The sequence below is a fragment of the Poecilia latipinna genome, unplaced genomic scaffold (assembly GCF_001443285.1).
Source record: "Poecilia latipinna isolate Pla-1442-1.1 unplaced genomic scaffold, P_latipinna-1.0 Scaffold34, whole genome shotgun sequence".
In the NCBI taxonomy this organism is placed as follows: Eukaryota; Metazoa; Chordata; class Actinopteri; order Cyprinodontiformes; family Poeciliidae; genus Poecilia; species Poecilia latipinna.
The window spans coordinates 340,087-366,682 of record NW_015112650.1 but is presented as its reverse complement, the minus strand read 5'-3'; the positions used below and the strand labels follow the sequence as shown (position 1 = coordinate 366,682).

Below are 26,596 nucleotides of genomic sequence, written 5' to 3'. Positions count from 1 at the left end.
TCTAAAATTGCTATTGAAATAATATGGCACCGTACAAATAAAAAAATTGATTTTAGTTAAAAACTAATATTTAAGCGCACAACTGGCGACAGGAAGTTCTATTTAACTTTAAAGGGCCATGGAAATATCTATAGTGGGCAGAATATGGCTCGCGGGCCTTGACTTTGACACATATGCGCAGTACAATAATAAAGATGAAAAACCACAACAACAGAAGTGGCGACAAGAAATCGGATAAATATTACATTTGACGCAAAAATAAAATCTTAAAGGGACAACGAACGTGTTAAAATAACGTCGAACCAAACAAAGATTACCCTGTAACTGATGAGCAACAAGTGGGTGTCAGTGGCCCCAGCCCGCCCCTCACGGTGCCATTAGACGCTCCAGTCACGCTGCGAGCTGCGGCTTCCCAGCTCCATCACATCCACTTTTTTTTTCTTTTCCTCCACACACTCGGTCCTTTCTTTTTAAAAGAAGCGCTGCGGTTTATCCACACATTCCCGAAGGAACAAACACTCTCGCAGGATCGGTCATTATCGGGCACCTTTCTCTCTCTCTCTCTCTCTTTTTTTTTCATTTTTATTTATTTTTTTATTTTTTAAAATTGTGTGTAACACTCCTCTGTAATCCTCCTGCGGCTGATATTCGAGTCCCCCAATGGCTCTGCGTGTGGCGCTGCTCTGCTCTCTGTTCGGGCTTCTCCTCGGACAAGGTAAAGTCACCTTTGTGGAGGAGGCTGTCCGCGTGCGAGGACTTTTAATTATGTCGGGGACAAAAGTGCACGAGATTATTGGCGCTGATGTGTAAAAATATATGTATTAGAGCGCTGCACGGGAAGAGTTAGAAGGTATTTAGAGACAGAAGCAGATTAAACAGAGTGGGGACTTGAGGAAGTGATGGTTGTGTCTAGGGACTAGTCGGGGCTTGTGATGAAAAGCTGGGGGCTTCAAAGTGCTGCAGATCTCCATGGAAAACCCCTGTTTTACTACCTTGATGTAACCATGGTACAGAAAACTCTCCTGGCAGCTAATCTCAGCGTCAGCACCTTTGGTTTAAATCATTGCCTACCTGATTTATAAAAGGTGTGAATTGCAGTTCCTTCTGCCATGCAAATCAAAGGCAATGTGTGTGTTTGATGTCACATGTGAATGCTAAGTTAGTGTCTTACTAGGACAGGGGTGTTGATAGGATTTAAACACCAGGGGCGGAGGTGAGGTGAGCCCCCCAAAAAGTTAATCAAACCTTAAGATAGCAACTTGGATTTGTTAAATATCTGTTTATCACAATTGTCTTGTATAAAACTGCTGATACAGAGTGACATTTTTCTGAGTGGTTTTACACTGAAATTAAATTTCAGAATAGAAGAATGGAAATATCTTTTACTGTCCCACAATGGGGAAGATGCTAAATGCATCAATGATGTTTTCTTGGCTAATTCCTCTGTGTCCCTCCACCTACACTGGGACCAAGTTTGCCTTCCTGGTTAGCTATCTAGCTGCTTCCTCTCAACGGTAGATAAGCCGATGCTCCAACAAACCACAACACAGATGATAGCCAGCGCTATCACAGACTCTACCTGCTAAGATTATCCTTAGCAGATGCTCTTTACTGAGCCTTCCTGTAAAGAAGGCTCAGACTCTTTAAGGAAAAATTCAAAAGTATATCTAACCACCTGCTGGCTTCAGCCTTTCTAGCTCATGGTTACGTGACATCTTTTCACTGCAGTTACTATTATTATTAAGCAGCTAAGAGACACAGCGGTGAAATCTTAAACTGCTGCTGAGCAAGTTACCCAACAGGTTGTTGCTAGGCAACCAAAGAGCGAGTGAGTCAGTTGATGCCACCATCTTTACTTATCCGGCTGTGACAGGTTGAGCTGCTAAAGCCTTTCCTTTTTTCTCATCTCCCAGAATGCCTTGTTGCTCTGGATCAGAGTTCAGTGAATGTTCTATCAGACATTTTATCTATTGATATCGATCACATATCTATCACGATATATATTGTTATTGATTTATTGTTCAGCCTTACTTGAACATACCTGATTTAAATAAACTGATAATGCACATGTTATTACGGTTACGGTTGTATTGGGGGTGATTCTAAACACCTTAAGGAAGATTCAGCTTCTTTGTGACTGGACCAGTGATTTCTCAGTTAACTTAACCAGTGATAGTTTAACAAGTAATTGTTGGTTATTTTTTGGAGAGGAAACTTAAAAGTTTCAAATCACAACCGCAGTCTGGTGACTGGCATGATTATCCCCTGACACACACAACAGAAGCAGTAAAGTGTTGGATGCTAAAGCACATGGGTTGATTTCTAAGCTTTTACTCAAAAAGACGTCAATAGCTTGACATTACTTTGGACAGTCACTCTTACGCTATTATTTTGGAAGTGAGCTATTGAGCCAGTGAGTGCTGACCATCAATCTTCTCTCTGTGCAAGACTTTTATGATCATCCAGGCAAAACAGAAAGCTCCCATTAAAAGTCCTGTGAGTGCGGCTTGGAAAGCGATCCGGTCCTCTGTTGTGATCCGGTTCCAGACAAGCTACTCTGCCTGGGCGGAGCTCCACCAGTGGGCTCGCTGGACTGTGTTTACATGAGGCGTCTAGACTCAGGCGAGCCACGTGCTGCTCCGCATGGACAGAATGGCCCTCGCTACCAGCAGCTTCGTCCAAAATGGAAACGAGCCCTTCTCCTGACAGACCGTGAGTCATAGAAACAGAGAAACCGGTCGCAGGACACCTGAGCCTGTCGGAGTAGAGATGGGTTACCCATGATGCCAGGCGGCAGTGTTTGTGGATCAAAACGTGTGATGTTTCAGTTTAGCTTGGGTGAGATGGAATAGCTTCATCACAAACCCTCTGATATTTTGAATATCAGAGAATAACATATGTTATTCTTTGAATCAGTCAGAAAATAAGAAATAACACACATTCTGTATAAATTTTCTTTTTACTCAGTGTGAATGTTACAGCAAATAGGCTCAAATATATACGTACACTCCCACAAATATCCTGGAATAACTTAAGCCAAGGGTTGTAAGATTATGGCAAACATTACAAAACATGATTATTTTTGTCAATACTGGGATAATGATTATTTAAAAAGATCCTTCTGTTGCAGGAAAATAGCCCCGTCACCAACCTGCATGACTGCTCTGTCACATCTTCATGCTTGCAGCTACAAATTGTAATTCAGCATGAATGTGTCGGTTTCGAAGCAGGATTTTCTTTTTGGGTCAGCACCGTCTCAGTCATCGGCAGTGTAAAACTTACATTCTAACCAAATCTATTTTATCTGAAGATAAAATAGATTTGGGCCAGACAGTTGAAACATGAACATAATTTGGTATTTAAGAAAAAAAATAAAAGGACAACGCAGACACACATCAAAATGAGTTTTATGACCGACACTGTAGGCTAAAAGTAGGCTTTTGGGAAGCACTGACATTAACCATTCCTAAAATTAGGGGATTATGTTGATAGTCAGGTCCAAGAAAAACAACAAAATAAAACGAGCTCCAACATTTTTAGTAAAAAAGAGAATAATGATTATTTAAAAACCAAACTTATTCCAGGAAAACATAACAAGTGGCTCCAAGTTAAGCCTTGCTTGGCTCCAGTAAGCATGTCATAAAAAATTTAATTTAGTTGTTTTTAAGAATCAATCTTCTCTCGAAAAAGATTTCAAAATTCAAAGAACCTCGCCTATGATGACTGTATGTGAACATCTTACCGGCTCTGGACTACATTTGTCAATTTTCAGTCTATTTGTCGTAATGAGTGCCATTACTTGTACCTCCGTAAAACTGTTTGCATTTAGTGGTTGTTGTACATTTCCTTCTGCTCTTGCGGAAGAAGACAGACAACGCTGTAAAACCAGGCGGTGTCGGTCCAGACACTTGTCCTCCCAGCTCAATCTCTCACTATCTAAACTTGCTCACTCCTGCCAGGCCTCTCTCGGCAGCCAAGACAACCCCCAGACAAAAACAGCCACACAGCGCATTTCCCAATCACTCTTCAAAAAACCACAGCCAAGGTTCTGTTACCAAGACTCAATAAAAACCCATCTCAGACTTAGTTGGTTTCATCCCCTTTTTTGCCGTCTTGGGAGTCGTTTTTTTTTTTTTTTTTAAATAAATAAACAGCATGGCATACTAATCCTGATTCCAGCCATAGGCAAAATTCTTCTGAAGAAGAAGTCTATCTGCCAAAGCTTTTTTTTATTTTTTTACATTTGGCAGTTCACACAAACCACAGGCAAGTGAATGTACTCGACGTGATTGCAACGGTTGATTGTTTACAGAGCTGAGGCATTCCACATTCTCTAATCCACATGAATCAGCAGCCAGATCACCACAAAGCTGGTCGCGCTCCAGTCGAAAGCCTCTTTTGTGTCTGCAACAACATATTTATCATCCCTCTGCCTCAGACAAAATAAAAAAAAAATTCCTAATGACTGTAAAAGATGTTGCAGTTCATCAATCTTACCAAGGATATTAAAGTAGAAGGATGAAGTCTTCTTTTATTTGGAGTAGACAGACAAATATGATCATCAAGACTCAATTAGGAGTAACTGCGTCACAGAGAGTTTGGGAGTGAACTGAACCGTTCGGAAAAAGTATAAATCGTGAAGTATAAACTTTCTGATGGTGGTAGATGTTCCCATGTTGTATGTTGCCAGAGTCAGAGTTCCAGTTTTCCTGGTATAGTTTTGCGTAGTTAATATTCTACCAGTGGTAGACCACAGCTAGAGTAATTTCAATTAGAAGAACAGCGGAAGAAATTAGCACAGGGGTGTCCTGCATGTTTTAGTTCTCTCTCTGCTGGTAATAACCTTCTCAGCAGGTCAATGTTCTTCTTAGACCTTCTAATGAGCCATTATTTGATCCAGGTGCGTTAAACCAGGGAGAGAACTGAAACATGCAGGATGCCGGCCCTCCAGGACCCACTTTGGACACGACTGGTTTAAACTCTTCTACAAACATTAAGAACGGGTCAGTCTCTGGTGCTCAATGGATTCCAGTATTGTACCATGATAGGACGACTGCTAAAGCACAAAAACAAGAGGCTGCCAACTTTCTTGAGTCAGTAAGTTTATATGTCCTTTATATTATAACATGATATTGAGAGGAGCTTAAGGGACTACAGTAGGCTTGGATGGGTTAGGTTCACCCAAACCCTTTACATTAACACTTAATTTCAACGTATCAGTGGTGTAAAGTATGCTACTGCTAGAGTCCAAACCCATGGAAATGTGTTCTTGGAGTGGCAAATCATGCCTAGCTGTCTGGAAAGCCGATGGACAAGTCTTAGTTTGGCGATTGCCAACCAAACAGCGCTTTTACCCGATGCCATTGTGTGTGGCTGTTTTTTCAGGAATGGGATTTTAGTTATATCAAAATAAACTCTTAAAGCCTCGGCATGCCAAGACATTTTGGACAATGATATGCTCTGTAGGAACTGTTATAGACTGCTTGGCCTGGTACCGACTTACTTAAATTCTGTCCTACAAAAACATAATACTGGCTGTTCGCTTCAGCTATATTTTACTTTTGTTTGCTCCGAGCGTTCTGACAGAAAAGGGGAAACAAATATTCAGTGTTATGGCTCCTGCATCATCTCCAGTCTGAACTCAAGATTTCGGATCTTATTTCTGAGTTCTAACCTCAGTCCATCCCGTCCAACATCAGCGTCTGATCTCGTGAATGCCCTTCTGAAAGAATGACCAGAAGTTTCCAAAAAGAAAAAGCCAACGTCACGTTAAAGTAGTGAACCCATCCCGAACCCAGCGTCCTCACCCGGCAGACATAAAGTTCTTGTCTTTGTGTGGAAAATTTGAAACTCTTCTGCATCAACTATGTCACGTTTTTCCTAAAATTGTTTGGTAAAGTGCAACATAGTTTCAAGAAGTTCTTACAGCCGCCTACCACAAAGTCCTCACAAAGCACCTTTCATAATTTGCAAGGTGCCGCACAGTGTGTTAGTCATTCACACCTCGCTTCTTCGGAAAGCTTGAGCTGAACCCGTTCCAGTCAAACTACTACCAAAAAGGTGGATTTCATAGTTTTCCACCCTTGGTAAGCATGTTATTTTGTTGTTGTTGTTTTCACAGGAGAAAAGCACACCGCAGTAGATGATTGCTGTAAAAACGGCCAGAAGCATGCGAACGATAACAATGACTGTGCATCCCTCCCCCTCATTTCCTCTTCAATGACTTGCAGGTAAGGAGGCGCTCATTCGATCCCAGTAACTCAGTTCTTGTTAATCCAGCGGCGTCGGGAAAACCTTCACCTCTTTTGCCACAGAGTTTCACTTTCCGTCAGCGCTCCGTCAGTTCCCTCTTTTGGATCTTGGCCTGTGCCGGGAAATTTCTCTCTCTCCTAATTCAAAACATCTTTACCTTACTCCCGCAAATCTCCGAACATATTATTCACTTCATATGAGAGCAGGAAACACTAATAGTGATGGGATAATAACAGGTCTCCCTGTAATCCTAGAAGGTGTTCTGCCGCAGGTTGAAGGCCTCCAAGGGCCAGAGACCTCTGCCCGCGAACACGAATGGCAAATGCGTTTCCCATAGCCAGTGTGACTTATCTTACATTCCTCAAAATTATAGTGCGAGTGGAAAATTGGGAACGGGGAGGCATTAGCGGCGCAGGAGGGTGGGCCTGGAGGTGGACGCAATCGGGCTTATGGTCACAGAAGATTAAGACGAGGGCTTGTTTCAAACCAAATGAATACCTCGGAGGTGAAACATGATATTAAAGAAGAAAAGCAAAGAAGAAATAGTATCGGCGATAAGGAACGAAAGGATATTAGGAGAACAGCTGTGTCCCTTGATGGGTTTTGTAGAAGCGGAGTATGGCTTGACGTAAATTAGAAACGATGCGGTTTCTTATTGGGGGGAAAAGTAGTGGCGAGCTCCCGCTTCTGTTCCTTCACTGCAGCCGCTTAAAATTCAGAAAACTCTCAGAGATATCAGGAAACTTTCGGATATCTTGATATCTCAGAAACGCTCATAACTGAGGAAACTCTCAGATATGATCTTACACACATCCGAAAAGCATGTAAGATCACACTGGGTCACCAAGTCCCCACCGACTTCAAGTGCAGAAAAAGTAATACGAAACTTCTACCTGGTGCGCCTGTCTTTTTTAGAGTTTATACTTTCCTTCTTATGAAACAGCGACGAGAAAGATCCAGCAGGGTTTGTCTGTTAATTCTTCTGTGAGGCAACTCAGGTCAACATGACGAAATCTAATCTGAGTTCAAACTGTTTTTTATTGTTTGTAGAAACTCTTCAAAATATTGCTTTTGATGGTAATTACAACGTCCGTATGAACTGACTGAGTTTTTGCAGTTTTCTAGGATGACATCACTGATGTCTTAATAGTTGCTGATTCTTGAGATGCTGCTGATGCAATGAAACTGCATTTCCCAGCAACCGTTAGTCACCTAAGCGGTGGCCAGACCTCCCTTTTTCTGACAGGAATCGGCAGGTTTATTATGTACGAGTGGCTTTCTCTAATGATAGGATTCTTGTTTGGAGTGCAGAAGTTAGTCATACGTCTTGAACTTTTTCCACTTCTTGTCTGCGTCAAAGCGTTTTATCGAGATTTTATGTGTTAGACGAACCACGTAACACTACACAGGAAGTTTGTTGGAGTTCACAGGAAGCCGCCAAAATCTAAATACGGGGCGATTCTTAACAAAAAGAGGGAGGAAAACACTTGAGACAGGACATCAACCCTAAAAATAACAGTGGGACTTCACCCTCTAACCAGGTCGATGACGTCATACACACAGCCAGTCCCAGAATGTAATAAAAGTTCAGATTAAGGCATATTCATGTGTATGAATGGCCTAGTCAAAGTGCAGACTTAAATTCAACAGAGTAAGGCAAGACTTGAGAACTACTTTCTGAATCTAACTGGACTGAGCTTCAGCTTTCTTGAGAAAAAAAAAGTTCCTTCTCTAGATTAGAGGCTACAAGCTTTTCATTTGTTTTATTTTATTGTTTTTTATGGTTTTTAATGTTTTATATGTTGAGCACTGGGCCATTTTTAATCATGTCATATTTATATTTATTATGGATCCAAGTCAAGTTTTCTGTCTGACAAGTTAGCTGACTCACATCACTGTAACCAATTTGATTGATTGGTTGACTAATTGATTGATTTTTATGCCGTGAGTGCATCAAAAGTCTTGATCCATGGGGATGAATAGATTACTTTTTTTAAAAAAAAAAACCTCTACATCATTTGTCTTCCACTCCACAATTATACACTTTGTGTTTGTTCAGTAGAAACACATTACAGTCTGTGGTTTTGCTGTTGTAAATCTGAAAAACAAAGTGTTGAGAATGTTCCAACAACAAAAAAACACTGATGATCGCAAATTCTTCACTTGAGGCCAAAAGATATGTTTTAGCTTTAGAAACAACTGCATAAAAGCTGCTTGCTCTATAAAGTTTGTTGACAGAATTGACTGTAAAAGCAAACCCCGGGGGTTCTGTGTATGTTTTTTGGGGGGGTTTTCCTTCTGGCAGGATAGCGCAGGAGCAGTGCTGTGTGTCAGTGCTGGAGGACAACATGTGTTCCACCGGCATCAACGTGGCAAAAGACCAGGGAGTCTGCGATTCTCTGCTTGCCGGCACCTGCGAGACCAAGACAACAAAGGTGTGTTCGTATTGCATGTGGAACTAAATGCCTTAAGATTTACAAATTATACCTCATAATCCGGAGAATATCAGTATGGTGCAAATAAAACGAGAACGAGAATCTGTGGCAAGACTTGAAAAGTGATGTTCTCAATCCATTCTGATTGACCTTAAGTGTAAGAATGAACCAAACGTGTTGCTGTAGACGTACAGAGCAGGTAAAGATATATCCCAAAATGCTGTGCGTTTTGATCCTTCATCTTCAATATTAGTTGGGGCTGGGTTTTGGTCTGTTACATGAAAATCCAAATAAAATACATTGAGGTGTGCAAGTGTAATGCGACAAAATGTGCAAAAATTCAAGTAAACTCTGGAGTTGTTGTGTTTTCTCTTGATGCTCCAGAGAAGCAAAACTGCCAACAATGCACCTGTTTACTTCACATTCATATACTGAAAAACTACGAATGGTGCCCTTAGTTTTTCCAAGTCTCTGAATACGATTTTTCATTCACCTCACAGAGCGGCCCTCTCTGACAATTTCCCCACTCAGCTCCTTCAGACTAGCCAGCAGCAATTAGCAAACATCTGGTGGAACTGAGCTCACTATTGGAGCTGCTTCTCAGTGCAACGCTGGTAAAAACGCTNTAAACGGGTTAACAGAGTATCCATGTTGTGATGACTTCCTGAAGGTGGAGTGTTGGAGTGAGTAGAACTTTCTTAAAGAGACAGAGGCCGGATTTCAAGGTGTTAAATTCCAACGTCAAATTTCTTCTAAGACATGTTTGATTTTCACAGCATTTTTATAACAACTTACTTGATTGTGATATGAAATGTGCAAAAAAAAAAAATAATAATAATATTGGCCCTTTAAGGGCTGGAATTAGTTTTTTTATTCTCTGAACATGTATTTAGTTTATTTTTGTTATAAGCAGATATCAAACAATAGTCTTTCTCTTTTTGTATCATCTGCGTGTGCAAGACGTGGCATGCCGCTCCGTGGAGGATCTGAGTTTGCTGCTGTCAGATGGATTATAAATTCAGATCTGACTCCAGATCTGTTTGCAGGCTTGCAGCCAACCACTGTTTAGCTCTTCTGCATTCGCCACCGCCACACTCAAACCCAAACTTACCCATTCTGTTGTCACAACATTTCACCCATCAACACATCTGGAGAGAAAAAGAAGGAAAAAAAATCCTCTAAAGTGCAGGTTTGGACATTTACTCCTGAGATGGTTGTCAGCAGAACGACTTGTCTTTGCTTGATCGCCCGCGAGGTTCAGGCTTGCACCTAAAATGCTCCCCAGATGTTGTGGATAACAGAGGGCGATCTGGGTAATAGGTAACGCTTTCTCCCTGCACCGATGTGATGAGATAATCTAAAGTCGGGTTTTCGGCGCACAGTTTGTCACCTGCTTCACTCCGAGACCAGATACGGACATTTTAGATCAACTTCAAGAATTGAGGCAATCCAAACTTGCTCACTTTTGAAGTGAGAATTGCATCGATGACACACACACATAACACTGCCAGATGAATCTGTATTTCACCAACAAGCAATTGGCCAACAGTACAAAGTCATAAAAATTTGGTTGATTACATCTGTGTTGTAACAATGCCTCACGGCTATAAATTTTGTGCGACTGGAAAGCCCTTTTTGTTCTTCTTGACTTGAAACAAGCTTGTGAAAAAATGTGTTTGATAACTTAAGGGAACATTCATTGTCTATACCCGATTGTTGTTCTAGGGTAACTGGTGCTTATCTCCAGAGGTCGTTGGGTGAGACATCAGGACAGGTTGCTAGTCCGTCACAAGGCTTTACGTAAGGGAATACTCACGATTAAGGGAAATTTAAAGTAAACTGTTAACTTCTGGGGGGGTTTCTGGTTGCAGTTTCTTCAGAATCTCTGGTCTGAACCGATTGAGCGATCACTCTTCTTCCTGACAGATTGTCACAGTGATAGACTGAGAACGCATCAGCCAGAGGGGGATGATGTCATCTCATCATTGTCTTCTTGTTTTTCTTACCGACTTCCTGTCCAGGATGTTTGTCTTTCTGAAGCATGTCAGCTGGTGCATCTGTCCGTTTTGAGCTCTTCTATCTGGCCATCTGAAAGAGTTTAAACAAATTTAATCAAAGTCTAAACAGGCTGTCCCTGGGTCACACTTCAACAACCTCCAGTCTATCCCTTTCCTGTTTTCATTCCTCGGCTTTCTTCTCCTGGAACATGGACTCCTGATAATCTGTTTTTTTTTTTGTTTTTTTGTAGGATTACGTGATTGACTTGTGAATCATTTTTTCTTTCTCTCTTTATTTTTCTGTTCCGTTTTGCACAGATGTGCTGCGACTGTTGTCTTCTGGGGAAAGAAGCTCAGGGGCTGAACATACCCTGCGACCACAACCTGTCCGTGGGCTACCAGTGCAGCCTGGTGTCCCGGGCCTGCTGCATGGACGGAGCCTCAGACAACCAGACAGCAGCACTGGGACAGTCTGAATGTAGGTACAAACTCTTGAATCATGTGGTTGAAGGGTGAAAACAAACTAGGAGAAGGAAAACAGAAGAAAAGAAGAAATCTATTCAAAATGGTCTGAGTGGTGACATTGTGCCACCTGGTGGACAAATATTCTCATTGTCATGCAAATGCAACAAAAGGGAAAAAAATGCTAAGACCCTAGGTTGTGTTTGTGCGTTTTGTGACTTCAACGAATGATTTATTTTACAGGTGCTATACAATAGTGTTTTTGGGTTGCTTTTCCTTGAATTTAACCCTTGCTGATATTAGAAGACAACAATTTTAAGGACAGAAATGAATAAAAAATATTTTCTATACAAAGTGAACACTTTAAGATGACAAATCAAGCTTTTTGGGGATTGTAACAATAATGTAAATTGTCACAAAAAAGGAATGACTGGCAAACCTTAGGTTTTGAGTGCACATGCGTGCACATAATTTCATGCTTGTTTCATTGGTAAATTAAAAGGATTATAAAAGCACCGATTGAAATTCTTATCCTGCTGAAATTATTAAAATTGTTATCCTGCTTAGTAGCATGCTAGGAAATAAATAAAAATGGAATTAAGTTAAAGTTATCTCACTGATTTGTTTTGTTTCCTAAACATATTCCTTACAGCTGATTTAGAAAACAGTGCTGTTGATATAACATATTAAATTGTTGCATAGATGCAGATAAATTGATTTTCTTGAACCCACTGCAGGATTCAAAGACATGCGCTAAAGTATCACTTACGTAACGGAAGCAACGTGTGACTAGACGAGACCGAAACCAAATTTTCAGGCTTTCATTCCATATATTATACATGGTGGCAAACTAATACTGCATGACACCATGAACACACCAGCCTCACTGTCACATGCATTAACTGTAATTCATGTTACAGTGAATTGTAGTCTATGGGAAGACATAAAATCGTGACAAAAGACTGCTGTAGAGGCTCAACAACCCAAAACGTAATGCACGGCTTCCTGTTGGTCTGTCACATAAAATCCTTCTCTTTTTAGCTTCCATAAATGAGTAAACAGTTTTGTTTTTTAGGCAAGCACTGTCAAGCTTCTTTTCATTATGAAAGTGAGTTTTTTTAATTAGTTTTTAGTGATAAAACTCATTTTAATTAGTTTTTATTGATAAAACTCATTTTAATTAGTTTTTATTGATAAAACTCATTAAAAAACTGTCAAAATAAATCACTGTGTTTGCATTCAATAAGTGCTACTTAAAATTGAACAATATTGAACATCTTTATCACTGATCAGTTCCTCCGGGATTTTGTGTTTTTTTGCAATCAGAATAACAAATTTTGTGGTGCTAATTAAGAACTACTCACAAGAAATATTGAGATATTTGCACTCATGTATGGGAGGTAAATGTGACATTCTGTCACTCGCCGCATCGTTTACAGACTATGACTTGACATCAAGTAAGGCCTTGGCAGCTGTGTAGTAGAAGTGGGAAATACCACCGCCTGGTATTTTAGGCGGTATGCTAACTTGGACCCAACATTGGGTCTAAGGTAGCATCACTTAGACCCAATATTTTTGACCATTTCTGCAGTAAACTCACAGTTAAGCATTAGTGCCAAAAAGTGTGGAAATTTGTTGATTTTGAGTGAATTGCCACAATCTCGGAAAAAAAAAACTGTACTGAGAAGAAGCTGTTCTGGGCCGTATTTGGCCCTCAGACCTTAAGTTTGAAACATGTTTTAGGATGTCATTTATTATCAATATGGATCTACCGTCTCATACCGCAGGTTAAAGGTGCCATTTGTATTTAATGAATATGTTCAGGGTTTATTTACGCTCTGTGTGTCGTGCAGTACCCAACCAGGACAGCAGCTCTGACGTAGCAGTGGGAGTTGATCCATGCAAAGGTAAAGTTTGTGAAAACCAAACAGATGTGATTCCCTATCTAGAGGCGATCAGGCTTCGACACAATCCTTCCTGGTCTGCGTTGTTTCTCAGGGAAATGTGACCACGTCTGTGTCGGGAGTGACTCCTGCGCTTGCATGAAGGGCTACAGACTCAAACCAGACGGGAGGAGCTGCGAGGGTAAATGATCCCGTCAATTAATGTTGAAAATGAAAACAGGAGGCGATCGGGGAGCGCGGTCCTGTCAGGAAGCGGCGGCATAAAGAGGTGCGTGTCCTCCTGGTTCCTCAGACATCAACGAGTGCCTGCTGGGATCCAGCAACTGCCGGGGGGGAGAGCGTTGCATCAACACCGAGGGTTCGTTCCGCTGCATGAGAGAGGTCAGCTGCGGGACCGGCTACGAGCTCACCGAAAACAACGACTGCAAAGGTCGGCTGCATGCGTCCTCTTTGTTTGTTTGTTTTTTTCTTTTCTTTTTTTAGCTGGTCCTCACGTGCGATGTGTAAGTTAGCGTTTCTGTTTTGACTGCATACAGACATAGATGAGTGTGAGGCGGGGATCCACAACTGCGGTGAACAATTCACGTGTCAAAACACCCAGGGGTCGTTCCGCTGCGCCCCGAAGAACACCTGCGGCTCGGGCTTCATCCAGGACGCGCTCGGAAGCTGCATCGGTGAGATCGTTGTTTCGTGAAGGACTTTTTTTTTTTTTCTGCAGAGCTTTTGGATAGTACGACGGCGTATCGGGGCCAGAAAACAGAGAAATTTTGAGATTAATCTCAGAAATTTTCTAGAGAAAAAAAAAAAAAAACAAGGAAATTTCTGAGCACCAAAATTTTAATATTTGCGAGAAAATCAGAGAAATTTTGAAATCAATCTCAGAAATTTCCAAAAGTTGAAATGTCCAACTTTTTTCTATTTATTTGGTGGAAATTTACTCCCTTTTTTATATTTACAATGGCTCTCATACGCCGTCGGAGATAGAGGCCAAATGTTTCAAGGAAACAAGAAAAAGAAACACGTTGGCAATTTTAGTTGTGCAGAAAGGAGTTTATTGTCAGAATAGATGATTGACCTGCTTCAGGTGTTTTAGCTGTTTAGGGACGATGTTAAAAATGCACTGAATAGAATTAAATTTTGATCTCTGTTTTTAAACTTTGGCCAGACGATATAAACTGAAGTTGATTTTCTTTCAAATAACTGAGTAGTAAATGTTTTCTATTCTTCTCTGACCAGGTTTTCATAATTTTTATTGAGAGCAGAGGCGACGTCATGCCACTGTGTGTGAGATCAGTCACACAGACACTGAAAAAAGCTCATCTGTAATCTTCAGTAACAGTATCTATACTGAAGAGTGTTGTTTTCTTGTGTGACCTGATACAGCTTAATGTCAAACATTCAATGTTTGGTAAAAGATTAGATTTTTGAATAGTACTACTACTACAGCAGTAAAGCACTAGATTTCAGAAGTGTCAGAAATGATCCAGTTGAGCTAGCTGAGGGAGGATTTACGTACGAAAATCTGTTAACCTTGTTAATGTTGCCGGCCGCCATTTAAGACTTCTACGATATTTGTTGAGGAAAAGTAAACGACAGCCTAATTTAGCTCTGTGTTCATGTTTCCAGATATCAACGAATGCGTCTCCCAGTCGAGTCCGTGCCACCGAGGGCAGATCTGCGTGAACACGGTCGGTTCCTTCATCTGCCAGAGGAACTCTGTGAACTGCGGTCGGGGATACCACCTCAACGAAGAGGGCACGCGCTGCGTCGGTATGACAGCGAAACCGCGCCTCGCTTAGGCGGCAACCGAGCGTGGCTTTTGCTCCGCTGAGTTTGTGTGCACATCCCTGCAGATATCGATGAGTGCAAAGGAGCCGAGCAGGTCTGCTCAGGCCACGCTTGCATCAACCAGCTGGGATCGTACCGCTGCGAGTGTGAAACCGGGTACAACTTTAACAGCATCACCCGGCTCTGTGAAGGTAAGCTCTTACTAGATCTGTAAAGAATACTTCATTTATCTTCTATTATAATCTGTTTTCTATTTTTTTTTTAATTTTAGATATTAATGAGTGCAGGCACTACCCTGGACGACTATGCGGTCACAAATGTGACAACACCCCTGGGTCCTACAAGTGTAGCTGCACCACAGGCTTCCAACTGGCCAGGGACGGCCGGAACTGCGATGGTGAGAAAATATTCATCATATTAAAGTTTTGTTTTAATTGTCAATTATTAATTCTAAAAGTGAATTGATACACCTTAAGACTTACACCTTAAGTCACAACATTGTGACACTTCAAATGAGAAAATAAGGCTCCCTGACAATATGGTGGACAATGAACATGGTGTCATCTCCCTGACACCAGGTTTTAGAAAGGGCACAAGGTGCTTTACTACACATTCATCCTTCGTGACATGACAATGTGTGTTACTGATAAAAAACTCAATTTCACACTCAACCAACCAAAGCACGCTGTTCCACATTGGTACTTTTAGAGGTAAAGTACAGGTGGAGTTTAGCCAAGTCCACACAGAAAATACTTTCCCCTGGTATTTTGCTCCCAAACAAAATGTTGGCACAAACTGTAGGCTGCATCTAATGGTTACTATGGAGACGGGATGACCATCTCCATAATAACGGAGACGGTTACTATGGAGTGGTTTGGGGAGATGGGACTGTTTGTCCTGTCAAATTTATAACCTTAGGAAAACAGGAAGTAAATAATCAATAATTAAAAGTTCTTAGATCTACAGTTACATTTATTTTATAAGGATGAATGCTTTCGTTTAGAACCATGTTTCCTCCTTTGTAGACGTGAATGAGTGTGAGAGCAACCCCTGCAGCCAGGAATGTGCCAACGTGTACGGATCCTACCAGTGTTACTGTCGCCGTGGCTACCAGCTCAATGACATAGACGCCATGACATGTGAAGGTAAAATGAAAGACCTTGCTCTTGCCTTCTGAATATGCTTTGACAAAATGAATAAATATTTATATTTACATAAATGTTTGCCCTGTTTTGACTTGTTTCGATGGGTGTTTGTTCATCCACGCAGATATTGATGAATGCGCCCTTCCCACTGGCGGCCATATTTGTTCCTATCGCTGCCACAACACACCGGGAAGCTTCCACTGCTCCTGCCCTGCCAACGGCTACACGTTAGCAGTGAACGGGCGCAGCTGCCAGGGTAAGCAGCGGCGTCGATTCTGGTCGTTGCTGAATTTTGTTCGTTGCAGATTATATTTGCGAATGTGTGTTTTTTCTTTAAAACACTTTTTTTCCCCAATCCAGATGTCGACGAATGTGTAACGGGAAGACACACATGCACGGAAAATGAGAGCTGCTTCAACATCCAGGGCGGGTACAGGTGCCTGTCCTTCGACTGTCCCAACAACTACAGGCGTGTTGGACAGACGTGAGTATCTGAATGATTACTTTTGTAATTGTTTATTCTTCTAATAATCTCTGACGATTAATCAGATTTTTAAAAATCGCCATTTTCTGCAGATTTTCATTTCAGCACATAAGCCTTTTTTTCTTAAATGCAAAAGGTTATAATTTTGTACAGTTTTGGGTTAATTGCTGCTCTTAATATGTTGGTCTTTCAGCAAATATCCTTTTTTGAGTCTATCTCCAGTTAGCGGTTAATCGATGACTTATTTAGATGACGTTTATTTGAATTAATCACGATTAATCTATTAATTGTTTCAGCCCTCATCTTGTCACAAAGTTAATATTAGCAGGTCTTATGTGGATCACACAGGGCTCAAATTAGGCCTAAAGACTTGTTTGTTTTTTAAAATTTGGTCCATATTCATAAGTGTAAATCATTGTCCTGCATGCTCAGTCTGCTTCATGTTGGAATGATTGTAGAATCCATTTGACTGTAGCATGTTCTCTCTTGTCGAGATAGATGACGAAATGCACATTCATATTTTTCTACCTTCCATTTTTGTCACTTTTCTGACTAAGTAGCATTGTGTAAAAACAACAGTTTGAAGAACCTCTAGCATGTTCTCTCAGACGACACCATAACCGACGTTACCCTGTTAAAATTCATGTTTTCATTTACTGCATGCAACGCATGGTTATTAAAAATGAAACCCCTTCTCCCCTCCCTCTCCTCTGATCTTGCAGTCGATGCGAACGCTTGCTTTGCAACGACACTGTCGTTTGCCCGATCTTGCCCCTGAGAATAACCTACTACTACCTCACGTTCCCCACCAACATTCCCGTCTTCACCAATATCTTCCGCATGGGCCCCTCCCACACGATGCCTGGCGATGACATCCAGGTGGCGCTCACGGCCGGCAACGAGGGGGGGTTCTTCAAGGCCGAGCGCACGCCCACCGGCGGCGTGATGTCGGTGGGAAGGCTCATCGACAAGCCGCAGGACTTCAAGCTGGACTTGGAGATGAAGCTGCGCCGCTATAGCACGGTCTCCATTTACCTGGCTAAGATTCTGGTGTTTGTCACCCAGGAGGAGCCCAAAGTACCATACAACCCCTTACAGGAGTAAACACAGGACTTGTTGAGGATTAAACACATTAGTTTACTATTAGAAAAGGAATGTTTCACATAATATTGATGATACGATGTAGATGTATATTCTTCAAGATACAGGCCAACTCTACAATTATTGGCACCCCTAGCAACAAGGTGTAAAAAGTCTTAAATAAATTCATATTAAACTATATCTCATGAAATATTTTATTACTTGGTCATACTTGGAGCTAGGTCTGTCACAATAACAATTTTTTCAGGAAAGAAATTTTCTCAGAAGCTATAAACAATAATAATTGTTGTTTTGAGGCCATTTTCAAGTGTTATAACAGTAATGGCATAGAAACCCAAGAACACATTCTTAAAGATCAATAAACTTTATTGAACATTTAACACTGGAACTGGAAGACACTTTAAATTTCCAAAATAAATGAATAGAACACCAGAAGCAAAAAATAAAAATATGAAGCCTATGTAAACAAAATTGTCGCTCAAGAAAGGGGCTGGTTGAGAACAAAGCACCAAACTGAAGACTTTTGTCATCCAGTTTTTTGGCAGAAAGAGATTTAAAAAAAAAAAAAAAGACAAAGACGATAAATTGTGCAAATGGAAATTATTGAGCTCATTTTATCATGTGATTAATTGATTTATTGCTTATTGTGACAGACCTGCCAACCTGTGAAGTCTCCAGTTTTTGGTCGGGAAACTACCATATCTAACCTCTCTTTCCCATCGTGTTCCCATAATAATATTTTCTGGTAAATTTCCCATTTTATATCATATGTAGTCTCCGCCCCTGCCCCACCGCTCCGGGCGGCGAAACATTTTCCACATTTTCAAATCCAAAACTTCGCAGCAATGAGGCCTACCTGGAGCAGAAGTGATGTCCGACTGTGTGCGTGAGTGTCACTAATGTAAGAAATTGATTAGAATCGTGAAAGAAGGACAAATTTTACGTTTTAAATTGTCTTTAGCATCAAATGTTAGCTTCTAGCATGAGTAGCACAGTTAGCATTACTGAACGTTAACGTCAGTTTCTGCACGTACTCTCTTGAAAATGTAAACTCTTCTTTACTCTGGGATTTCCCAGTGTAAAGACGAAATGCTAGAGAATGTTTTGGAACATACAACGTAGGATTAAACCTTAAGTGAATATTAGGTGGTTGCTACACTTGCTAACTTCCTGTAAGCTATTGGTTAGTTGTAAACCTTGGAGCTTTTCCTGTTTTGTGCCGTCATCACGTCCATCTTTCTTGAATGGCATGCCATCTCTCCTAGTTCAAATAATTATTTTTTAGTGGAGTTGTTAGTGGTGCCAATAATTACAGTGTTTTTATTACTTATTAAAATAATTATTGTTTTAATTACACTATGTACTCAATGTAAAGTTTGAACATTTTTGATTATGCTACTGCAGTAGTAAGACTTTTTAGACATTTTTATAAGAATAACCAATAAAACATGGATGACATATTACATATTAAACACTTTAAATCCAAGTTTTAAAAAAATCACTTAGTTACCAGTGACTGTCGCTTGAAATTATTGGAGTTTATGGAGAAATTATGTGTCTGGAAAGAATCCTATCTTGAGACTTAAAGTTGGAAAACAAAGTTTTCTCTTTCAGTATTTTACATGATCAATCACTTAAGCTCAAAACGTCATCTTTCTGGAGTGTTGTTGCTTTCCCATTTTAGTCGCTGCATTGTCACAGCCACAACTGTAGGTGGCGTCCTCGGTCCGGGTAAATGGTTAAACGGTAACAACCCTCAGCAAGCCCTGTGAGTGAGTGTAACTTGACAATGGTTGCATGATAAAGTCTGACATTCTGCAGCGTTTTATGGTTGCGGTGCTGGATGAACACTTTTCTATTAAAACTGAGATAGAAATAACACATGTTCAAGTCAAGTCCTGTTCCTGATAATGGGGCATTGTGGGGCTCTAATCAAATGCAGCGATGGGAGCCGTCAGGGTGGGAGGCCAAGTCGCAGTTGTAGGCATGGAGAGCTCCTTCGCATAGTTTCACATTTCTTGTATTCCAGTGGTTTCAGCAAAGAGGAAATGCAGCTGTGCATGCAAATTCTCCAGTATTCCATTCTGGTATATTGTTTTAAAAAAATAAAATTTTATATATATATTTTTTTTTTAAGTGACCACCATCTGTGTAATAATTTGTGAACTGAAATCCCATAAAGTGTGCGTTTTAAATTGCTTTAGAAACAACAACAATTGAATTAGCTTTAATAGGTTTAACATTGTTGCTATGTGCAGCTTTATCAATGCAAACACCTTCACATTTACCACTTATAGGACCAAAGTGACCAGATTATGTTTGTAAACCAGATCGGGCCTAATTCATTGCTACTCCCACACCTCTTACTGTCAGGCACCACATGTGCGTCTCTCTGCAGCGGTTGTTTTTCATGCACATCTTTTTGGCTTCTATCGCATTTAATGTGAAATGCAAAGGTTTCCACTGCGGCTGCAGACCCCAAAGCAGACAGATAATCCAGAAGCAGGCAAAGTAAGTGACATGCGATGGGATGCAGCGGTAAAAGAAGGAGCCGGGTGGAAGGGGGGAGTCATGAGTATAAATTCTCTGACATGGTGCGAGGCTGCGGCCCAAAAGCCTGTGGCTTTTATTAACTGTAAATTCAGACGTCCCTGGGTTCCTTCTGTCCAGAGCCGTCGGGCCCGCGAGGATGCACTTGGTTCCTAGCAGGGATATGCTTAAAATGAGAGCCCGGCAGTGCACAGGTCCCCCCCTTTTCACCTCCTCCCCACCAGACCCCCCTCCCCTCTGACATTGAGTTATGGGGCTCTGGCCTCTGGCCGGTGGTCTGAACAATTTGTGGTGCGGCAACATCACCGCACACAAAATGAATGATGCCCTGCAGTGTTTGTGTTGGGGCGTTATCAATGTGCCGACTATAAATAATAATTACCAAAAAAACACAGGGCCCTAAGCTTGACCAGAGCACTTTTATGCAAAAAGTCTGCTTTTCTTTCTGGTCTGTAGGTATTGGTTTTTTGTTGGGGGGGTTTTTTCTCCCCTCGGCTGAGCCACGTGAGGCGGGGGAGTGCCGACGAAGACGTGCATGTGTTCATGTGGCTGAAAGCAAGTTTGCATGGATGAATGTAAAACTGATCGGCCAATACAGACATTTTTTGCCTTGAATCATTTCCGCCTGCTTTTAAAGTGCCCACTTGCATGTTCGGTGTCACAAATTTCAGTGTATTTTATTGGAAATTTATGATGTGGGTCATGCAGAAGTAAAATGATAGATTATGTTTGTTGTTTTAAAGGGGCAGTATTATTTTAAAAAAATAACTTTACATCATCAAAAAACATACCTGAAGTGTTGTTTTGGTTCTTTCATGAATGCTTGAGAAATACTTTAATCTCCCGTGGCAACCAAAAATGCCTAGTTGGACCTAGCCCCGCTTTTAAGGCACAGCTCCTCCTTGGAGTTGCAGTCTAGTTTCCAAGCTCCTGCCTCACACAGCAGCCCTATCCTCTGACTCCTCAACTCTGCTCCTTCAGACTAGCCAGCAGCAATTAGCAAACTCCTGCTGGAACTGCACATCTCCTGTGCTCGTTATATGAGCTACTTGTCATTGCAAAGCTGGTAAAAACATTGTTCAAGTGTCAGCGATGTGGTGACTTCCTGGAGGCGGAGTTTCAGAAAGAGCAGAAGTTTCTTAGAGACAGAAGCCCAATTTACTAAGTCAAATTAGTAAATTACTAAGTCAAATTTCTGATGTCATATTTGATATTTGCAGCATTTTTGTAACTGGTTACTTGCTTGTACTATAAAATGATTCTACGTGCTTGCCTCTTTAAAGATAAAAATAACAAAGCTGCTTTTGCGTTCACCATCTTTCCTGCAACAAAATCAAGTACAACCAATTCCCTTCACAATCCAGCCACTTTGTATGCGAGTCTCTGTATAGATCCAGCTGTTCTGTGAAAGAGTTCGAGGCTCGTTGGAGACTACTGGTGAACAAATGGCATTGTGAAGAGCAAGGAACACAGCCGACAGGTCCGGGTTGAGGTTGTGGTGAAGTTCCAGGCTTATTAAGGTGATAAAACGGTAATCCAAGCTTGGTTCACTACAACATCTGAAAATAGAAACCATGTGGCACAGCTGGAAACCAAGGCAGAACATCGATGAGAGAAGCAGGCCAGAGGGTTGAAGTTAGCTCACTAAAAAAAACAAAACTCTTATGATTAACATAAAAAAAATCATTGAAAGGTTTCAAAGCACTTGTGTCGGTTCAACTTAATTTAAGTTTTACTACTCACTATAGCCCAATTTAATATAATTGACCCAATCCAATTAATTTACTTTAGTTGATTAGGATGAACACAAATTTAGTTTAACTTGTTTAACAGTGATACAATTGCACTACTTAAACAAGTCGATCCATTTAATGGAAATTAAGTTAGCCATACAAATATGTTTTATGCTGAAAGATAAGGAGCTGCAGAGACACCCAGCTTCTCAACAGGACAGCTTTAGAGCCCCAGATATTTTAGATTCAAGCATATTAGTGTGGTGGAATGGTCCAGTCAAACCGAATCTGTGGCTAAACCTGAAAAATGGCTCTTCAGCTCTTCACAGACAATTTCCATCCTGTCGGACAGAGTTTGAATTTGGCCTCAGTATATACAAAGTTGGTAGAGAAAAACTTCATAATACTTATAGACATGATTGGTTCTGAAGTTTGATTTGTGAAGCATTTTGAAAGTTGTGCATTGCTTTCCTTCCTCTTCACATTTGGTCAGCATTTTTTTCTTTTTGTTGCACTGTCATACAAAATCCTAATGAAATACACACAAATTTTGGTGTGAAGGATTTAAATAAATAAATAAAAACTTTTCTGAATATTTTTGCACGGCGCTGCAAGGAGTGCCATGCGCAGTGGGGGTCCATTCACTCTTTGCCGTCTTCTCATAAATCCACTCCCTACCTCAGCAGCTTTCACCTCGTCCTCCAGAGCCCCGCTCAGGCGGCGGTGTTATAAACTAGTAGAACATTTTGTGGGTTTGGCCTGGACCAAAGCAAAACTTGGACCCGCCCGCTAATTGCTAATTACAAGCCCCTACAGTGCCGGCTTGACTTTCTGTCGGAGGGGCTCCTCTCCGCGCCGCAGCTCCAAGTGGGCCCGGCCATTGGAGCTGTGGTGGGATGGGTCCCCCGAGGAGCACCGGAGATCCACAGCCCCGTGACTCACATGTGGCTGTGTGACCGCCCGTGCGCATTAAATTGACCCGTACATGGCGACTCTCATGTTTTTGTAACCCAATATAACCACAGACTGACATCTCTCCTCCGTGAAGGCCAACCGTGAGCGGCCTAATTTAACATCAAGGCGTCTTTTTTTTTTTTTCCTTTTAAAACTTCCTCGCTGTTTCATAGACAAAGTGCTGATTTATGAGCACTTAATGCGTTCAGAGCATCTCATGAACTCCTCTTGCAGCAGACAGGAAGTGAAAAGCGATGTTCCAGGTGGCGTTGGCGTTGGGAGCCTCCAGTGTCTCCGACCTGTCACTGATTAGTCTGTGGAATAAACAAAGTCCTAAATAATAGGATGAGAGCGGCCCCAGGGGGAGAGGACGGGGAGTTGTCGAGTCATGTTGCTCACAATTTAGGAGTCTTTTAGAACATTCCCTTGCTACATAAATCCTCCTCAGGAGATTATCTGATGTGAAGCTGGGGATGCTTTGCAAATCCAAATATTTTCCCTGAGCAGGTTGTGGATCATTCTTTGTGAGCGCAGTAATTCATTTCCCACACAGCGTGACATGGGGCATCAGAAGAGCGTCGACGGCGGCGCGAGTCTCCACAAGCTATAAAGTCTGGCTGTAGCACGAGCGTTTGGCTGTTCCTGGTTTATTATTCTTACTAACCGCACGGATTTTGATTATTCCTAATGCTGAGGGCTAAATCCAGCACCCTTGCCGTCCTGAACAGACAGTGTTTGTGTAGCAGCCACGGAGGGAATCCCACTGAGTTCTTGATTATGTAGTGGGCAGAACTCTTCGAGTAGCTTGTAATTGTGAGCTTTAGAGAGCAAAGGTATTTGACTCTGAAAACTAGAAATAGAGAGCACCTAAAAGTCAGAGTGTGATTTATTCTCTCCTATAGAACTCCGACGCTCGAACGATCTGACACGGTCCGCTGTATAAAATTCTGTCAGCCCAACGACATCGCCTGCGCTCTGGACCCCACGCTCTCCGTGGCCCACACCTTTTTCTCCTTGCCCACCCTCAGAGAGTTCACAAGGCCAGAGGGTAGGTTCACGTTCACCTCTATCTTTCCTCCTCCTTTCTCTTTTTTTTTTTTTTTGCAGGCTCCGACAAGTAAAACAAACACCAGAGAAGTGCAAAAACTTGAGAAAAGGTTCTGTATGCTCAACTGAGATTAGCAGTTAGCATGGATCCCCATGCGTTATGCGTCCGATGTCATGTTTTTTTTATGTGATCAATCCTTGATAAAATTAATCTCAGGTCCCTGTAATGAAAAATCAAACAGGCCCAATTCATGCAAATCTGTTCTGTCCTATTCATTCTAATATAATCTATTTTAGTCTAGTTAGATTACAATTCCATAGAGAGTGTAGATTAACACAACTCACTGCAATTAAAGATTGTCCAGCTCAATTTAATCAAAAGCATTTGCACACATACAGATTTTCATACTTTTGCTTTTGTCACATTTAAACGCCACAAGATAAGATAAGGCAACCTGATGATAGCATTTATGCTAGCTTTAGCCTTTTAGCTAATTTTTTGACTAAAACTTAGCTAAAATAAGAGATACTGTGGTAAGTGGCCTCAAAAGAATTTTAAATTAGCCAATTCACCGTTCAGAAATGGTCTACAAGGTGAAGACTTTTCAACTGCTAATATGTCAAGAACTGACTCCAACTAATTTCACCATGTAAGCAGACTGCAAGATGCTAAAAAAGTCTCCAATATCAATAAAATGCCATCACACATCCTGCAGCAGGTTTTTATTTCTCCTGATTTCAACATTCATGGCCCTTCAGTCACAAAGACACTGCACTTGTTTAACCACCAATCGAGGAAGAGGAAACCGTTGAAGGACAGATTGATGTTGGCCAGAGAAGGTAGTGGTCAGCAGCCGTTACAAGACCTGTTTTTGCCCTGAGTCCAGCTGAATAAACCTAATTTGGAACCACAAATGTTCCATGCCCTTTTGAATTATAGCTTGTAAGTTGCAATAAATATCTATTCATATTTTTTGATAAAAAAACAACAAAAAAAACACTATTTTATTTTAATTTTTAGGTTTAAAAATAAAACAAAAAATCATGTAACCTTTGCCAAAAAAGATATTGGATGTATTCTTCTGTTAGATGTTGATGTGGAAAATTATGTAACAAAAAAAAAATAAAACATTCTTCCTAACATAATAATCAGAAAGATGGAAAAAACAAATGTACATTTCCAGCATAGAGCTGGAGCAAGAACTAAAACATAAACAACAAAAATTGTTCTACTGTTCTAAATACTATTGAGGCACTACCCTAAACAAAAAACACATTTAATTTAGGTTCCTGGTCTTTTTCAGTTCATGACTCCATCTTCACCAATAATAAAAAACACTGGCAACCCTGAGAGTTAGTGTCATGCTGCCTGAATAGAAGTAACCACTGTAATCATTTGCAGACGGTGACAGCTGACAAGCATCTATTGGCCCGCATGCAGTGCCTGTCTAAGACATGCTCAGTGTCTCGGAGAGTTAAGCTCTTGTCATCTTTCATAAGCTCCACGTTGGGGTGTAAAGGACTGAAAGCACTTTAGTTGAGCAGCGGTACTGAAAAGCTTCAAACTCTCTGTGACCCTCTCAGTATACAACAAAACACAGACCGCAGCATCTTTCAGTATATCATGTGGTACAAGTCTGGCAGAAGAACCCTCATGAGGATTTAGGTCCTAAAAGTGACTTTTTTTTTTTTTTTTTGTCCTTGATTATCTTCCTTCAGAAATCGTTTTTCTGAGAACGACAGTTCCGGCTTACGGATCGTACCACTTAGGTACTTATGACGTCAAGTTTGAAATCCTAGAGGGCAACATAGAGAACGCCTTTGACATCATCAAGCGAGTGGAGAATGGAGTGTATGTGGGTGAGTAGATTCACACAAAAGCAGTTTTGTTATGTAACATTTACCGCCCTCTGGCATCTGTGATCAGACGCAGCATTCTGGTTTTCTGAAAGGAAGTAGTTTTTCTTATTAAAAGTAAAGTTATACTGCCTTGCGCAAGCATTCGCAACGACTACTTGAACTTTTCAGCATACTGTCATGACAGACTTCAAGCATCTTGGAAATTTATATTCGGTCCCCTTATTTAAAAAGGGTGTGTTCAAACTAGAGAAGGAAAGCTCCCTGGTAAGGTTTGACAGGGAGGTCTGGAGTTGAGGGTCTGCTGTACAGTCAAACATAAGGTTCAGGAGAAACAGAGTGGCTTTCGTTCTGGTTGTGGAGCACTGAACCAGATCAACCGGGAGGGCCTTAGAGTAGAGCCACTGCTTATCCACGCTGAAAGGAGTCAGCTGAGGAGGCTCAGCCATCTGGTCCACATTTCCAGCAGGAAGTCCAACTAGTTTCCGGTGAGAGTTGGCCTTTGCTAGAGGTACGTTTTGTCACCAATTCTGTTCCTAACTTTAATGGACAGAGTCTAGTTGCAGCCAAGGTGAACTGCATCTCTGCTCTTTGCAGATGATGTGGTGCTACTGACTTTATCAGGCCGGGATCTACAGCTTTCGCTTGAGCGGTTCACAGCAGAGAGTGAAGTGGCCTGGATGAGGATCAGTGTCTCCAAAGCTAAGAGTCTTGAGCCGTAAAATGGCACAGAGTCTTCTCCGGGTTGGGGAAGAGGTCCTGCCTCAAGTGGAGAAGTTTAAGTATCTTGGAGTCTTGTTCATGTTCACGAATGAGGGAAAATGTAGCGGGACATCAATAGGCGGATTGGTTCTGCATCTGCAGTGACGCAGAGGCGCTGTACCAGT

At 41.3% G+C, this 26,596-nt stretch overlaps 1 protein-coding gene across 2 annotated transcripts in view; it reads left to right on the top strand.

Moving 5' to 3' along the window:
* The first annotated feature begins 389 nt into the window (after positions 1 to 389).
* fbln1 (fibulin 1) overlaps positions 390 to 26,596 on the top strand; it is a 39,907-nt gene continuing 13,700 nt past the window's right edge. Inside the window, exons 1-16 of one of the 2 annotated variants that reach the window (XM_015042497.1) lie at positions 390 to 715; positions 6,122 to 6,230; positions 8,558 to 8,687; positions 11,003 to 11,162; positions 13,000 to 13,053; positions 13,145 to 13,231; positions 13,343 to 13,480; positions 13,587 to 13,724; positions 14,677 to 14,820; positions 14,904 to 15,029; positions 15,110 to 15,235; positions 15,864 to 15,983; positions 16,108 to 16,239; positions 16,344 to 16,467; positions 23,708 to 23,853; positions 25,572 to 25,712. In XM_015042497.1, the coding sequence (XP_014897983.1) occupies positions 661 to 715; positions 6,122 to 6,230; positions 8,558 to 8,687; positions 11,003 to 11,162; positions 13,000 to 13,053; positions 13,145 to 13,231; positions 13,343 to 13,480; positions 13,587 to 13,724; positions 14,677 to 14,820; positions 14,904 to 15,029; positions 15,110 to 15,235; positions 15,864 to 15,983; positions 16,108 to 16,239; positions 16,344 to 16,467; positions 23,708 to 23,853; positions 25,572 to 25,712 (1,930 nt within the window). In that variant the 5' untranslated portion in view covers positions 390 to 660. Of the gene's footprint in view, positions 716 to 6,121; positions 6,231 to 8,557; positions 8,688 to 11,002; positions 11,163 to 12,999; positions 13,054 to 13,144; positions 13,232 to 13,342; positions 13,481 to 13,586; positions 13,725 to 14,676; positions 14,821 to 14,903; positions 15,030 to 15,109; positions 15,236 to 15,863; positions 15,984 to 16,107; positions 16,240 to 16,343; positions 16,468 to 17,189; positions 19,392 to 23,707; positions 23,854 to 25,571; positions 25,713 to 26,596 lie in introns of those variants that run through there. The other variant, XM_015042507.1, reaches the window with a different exon arrangement.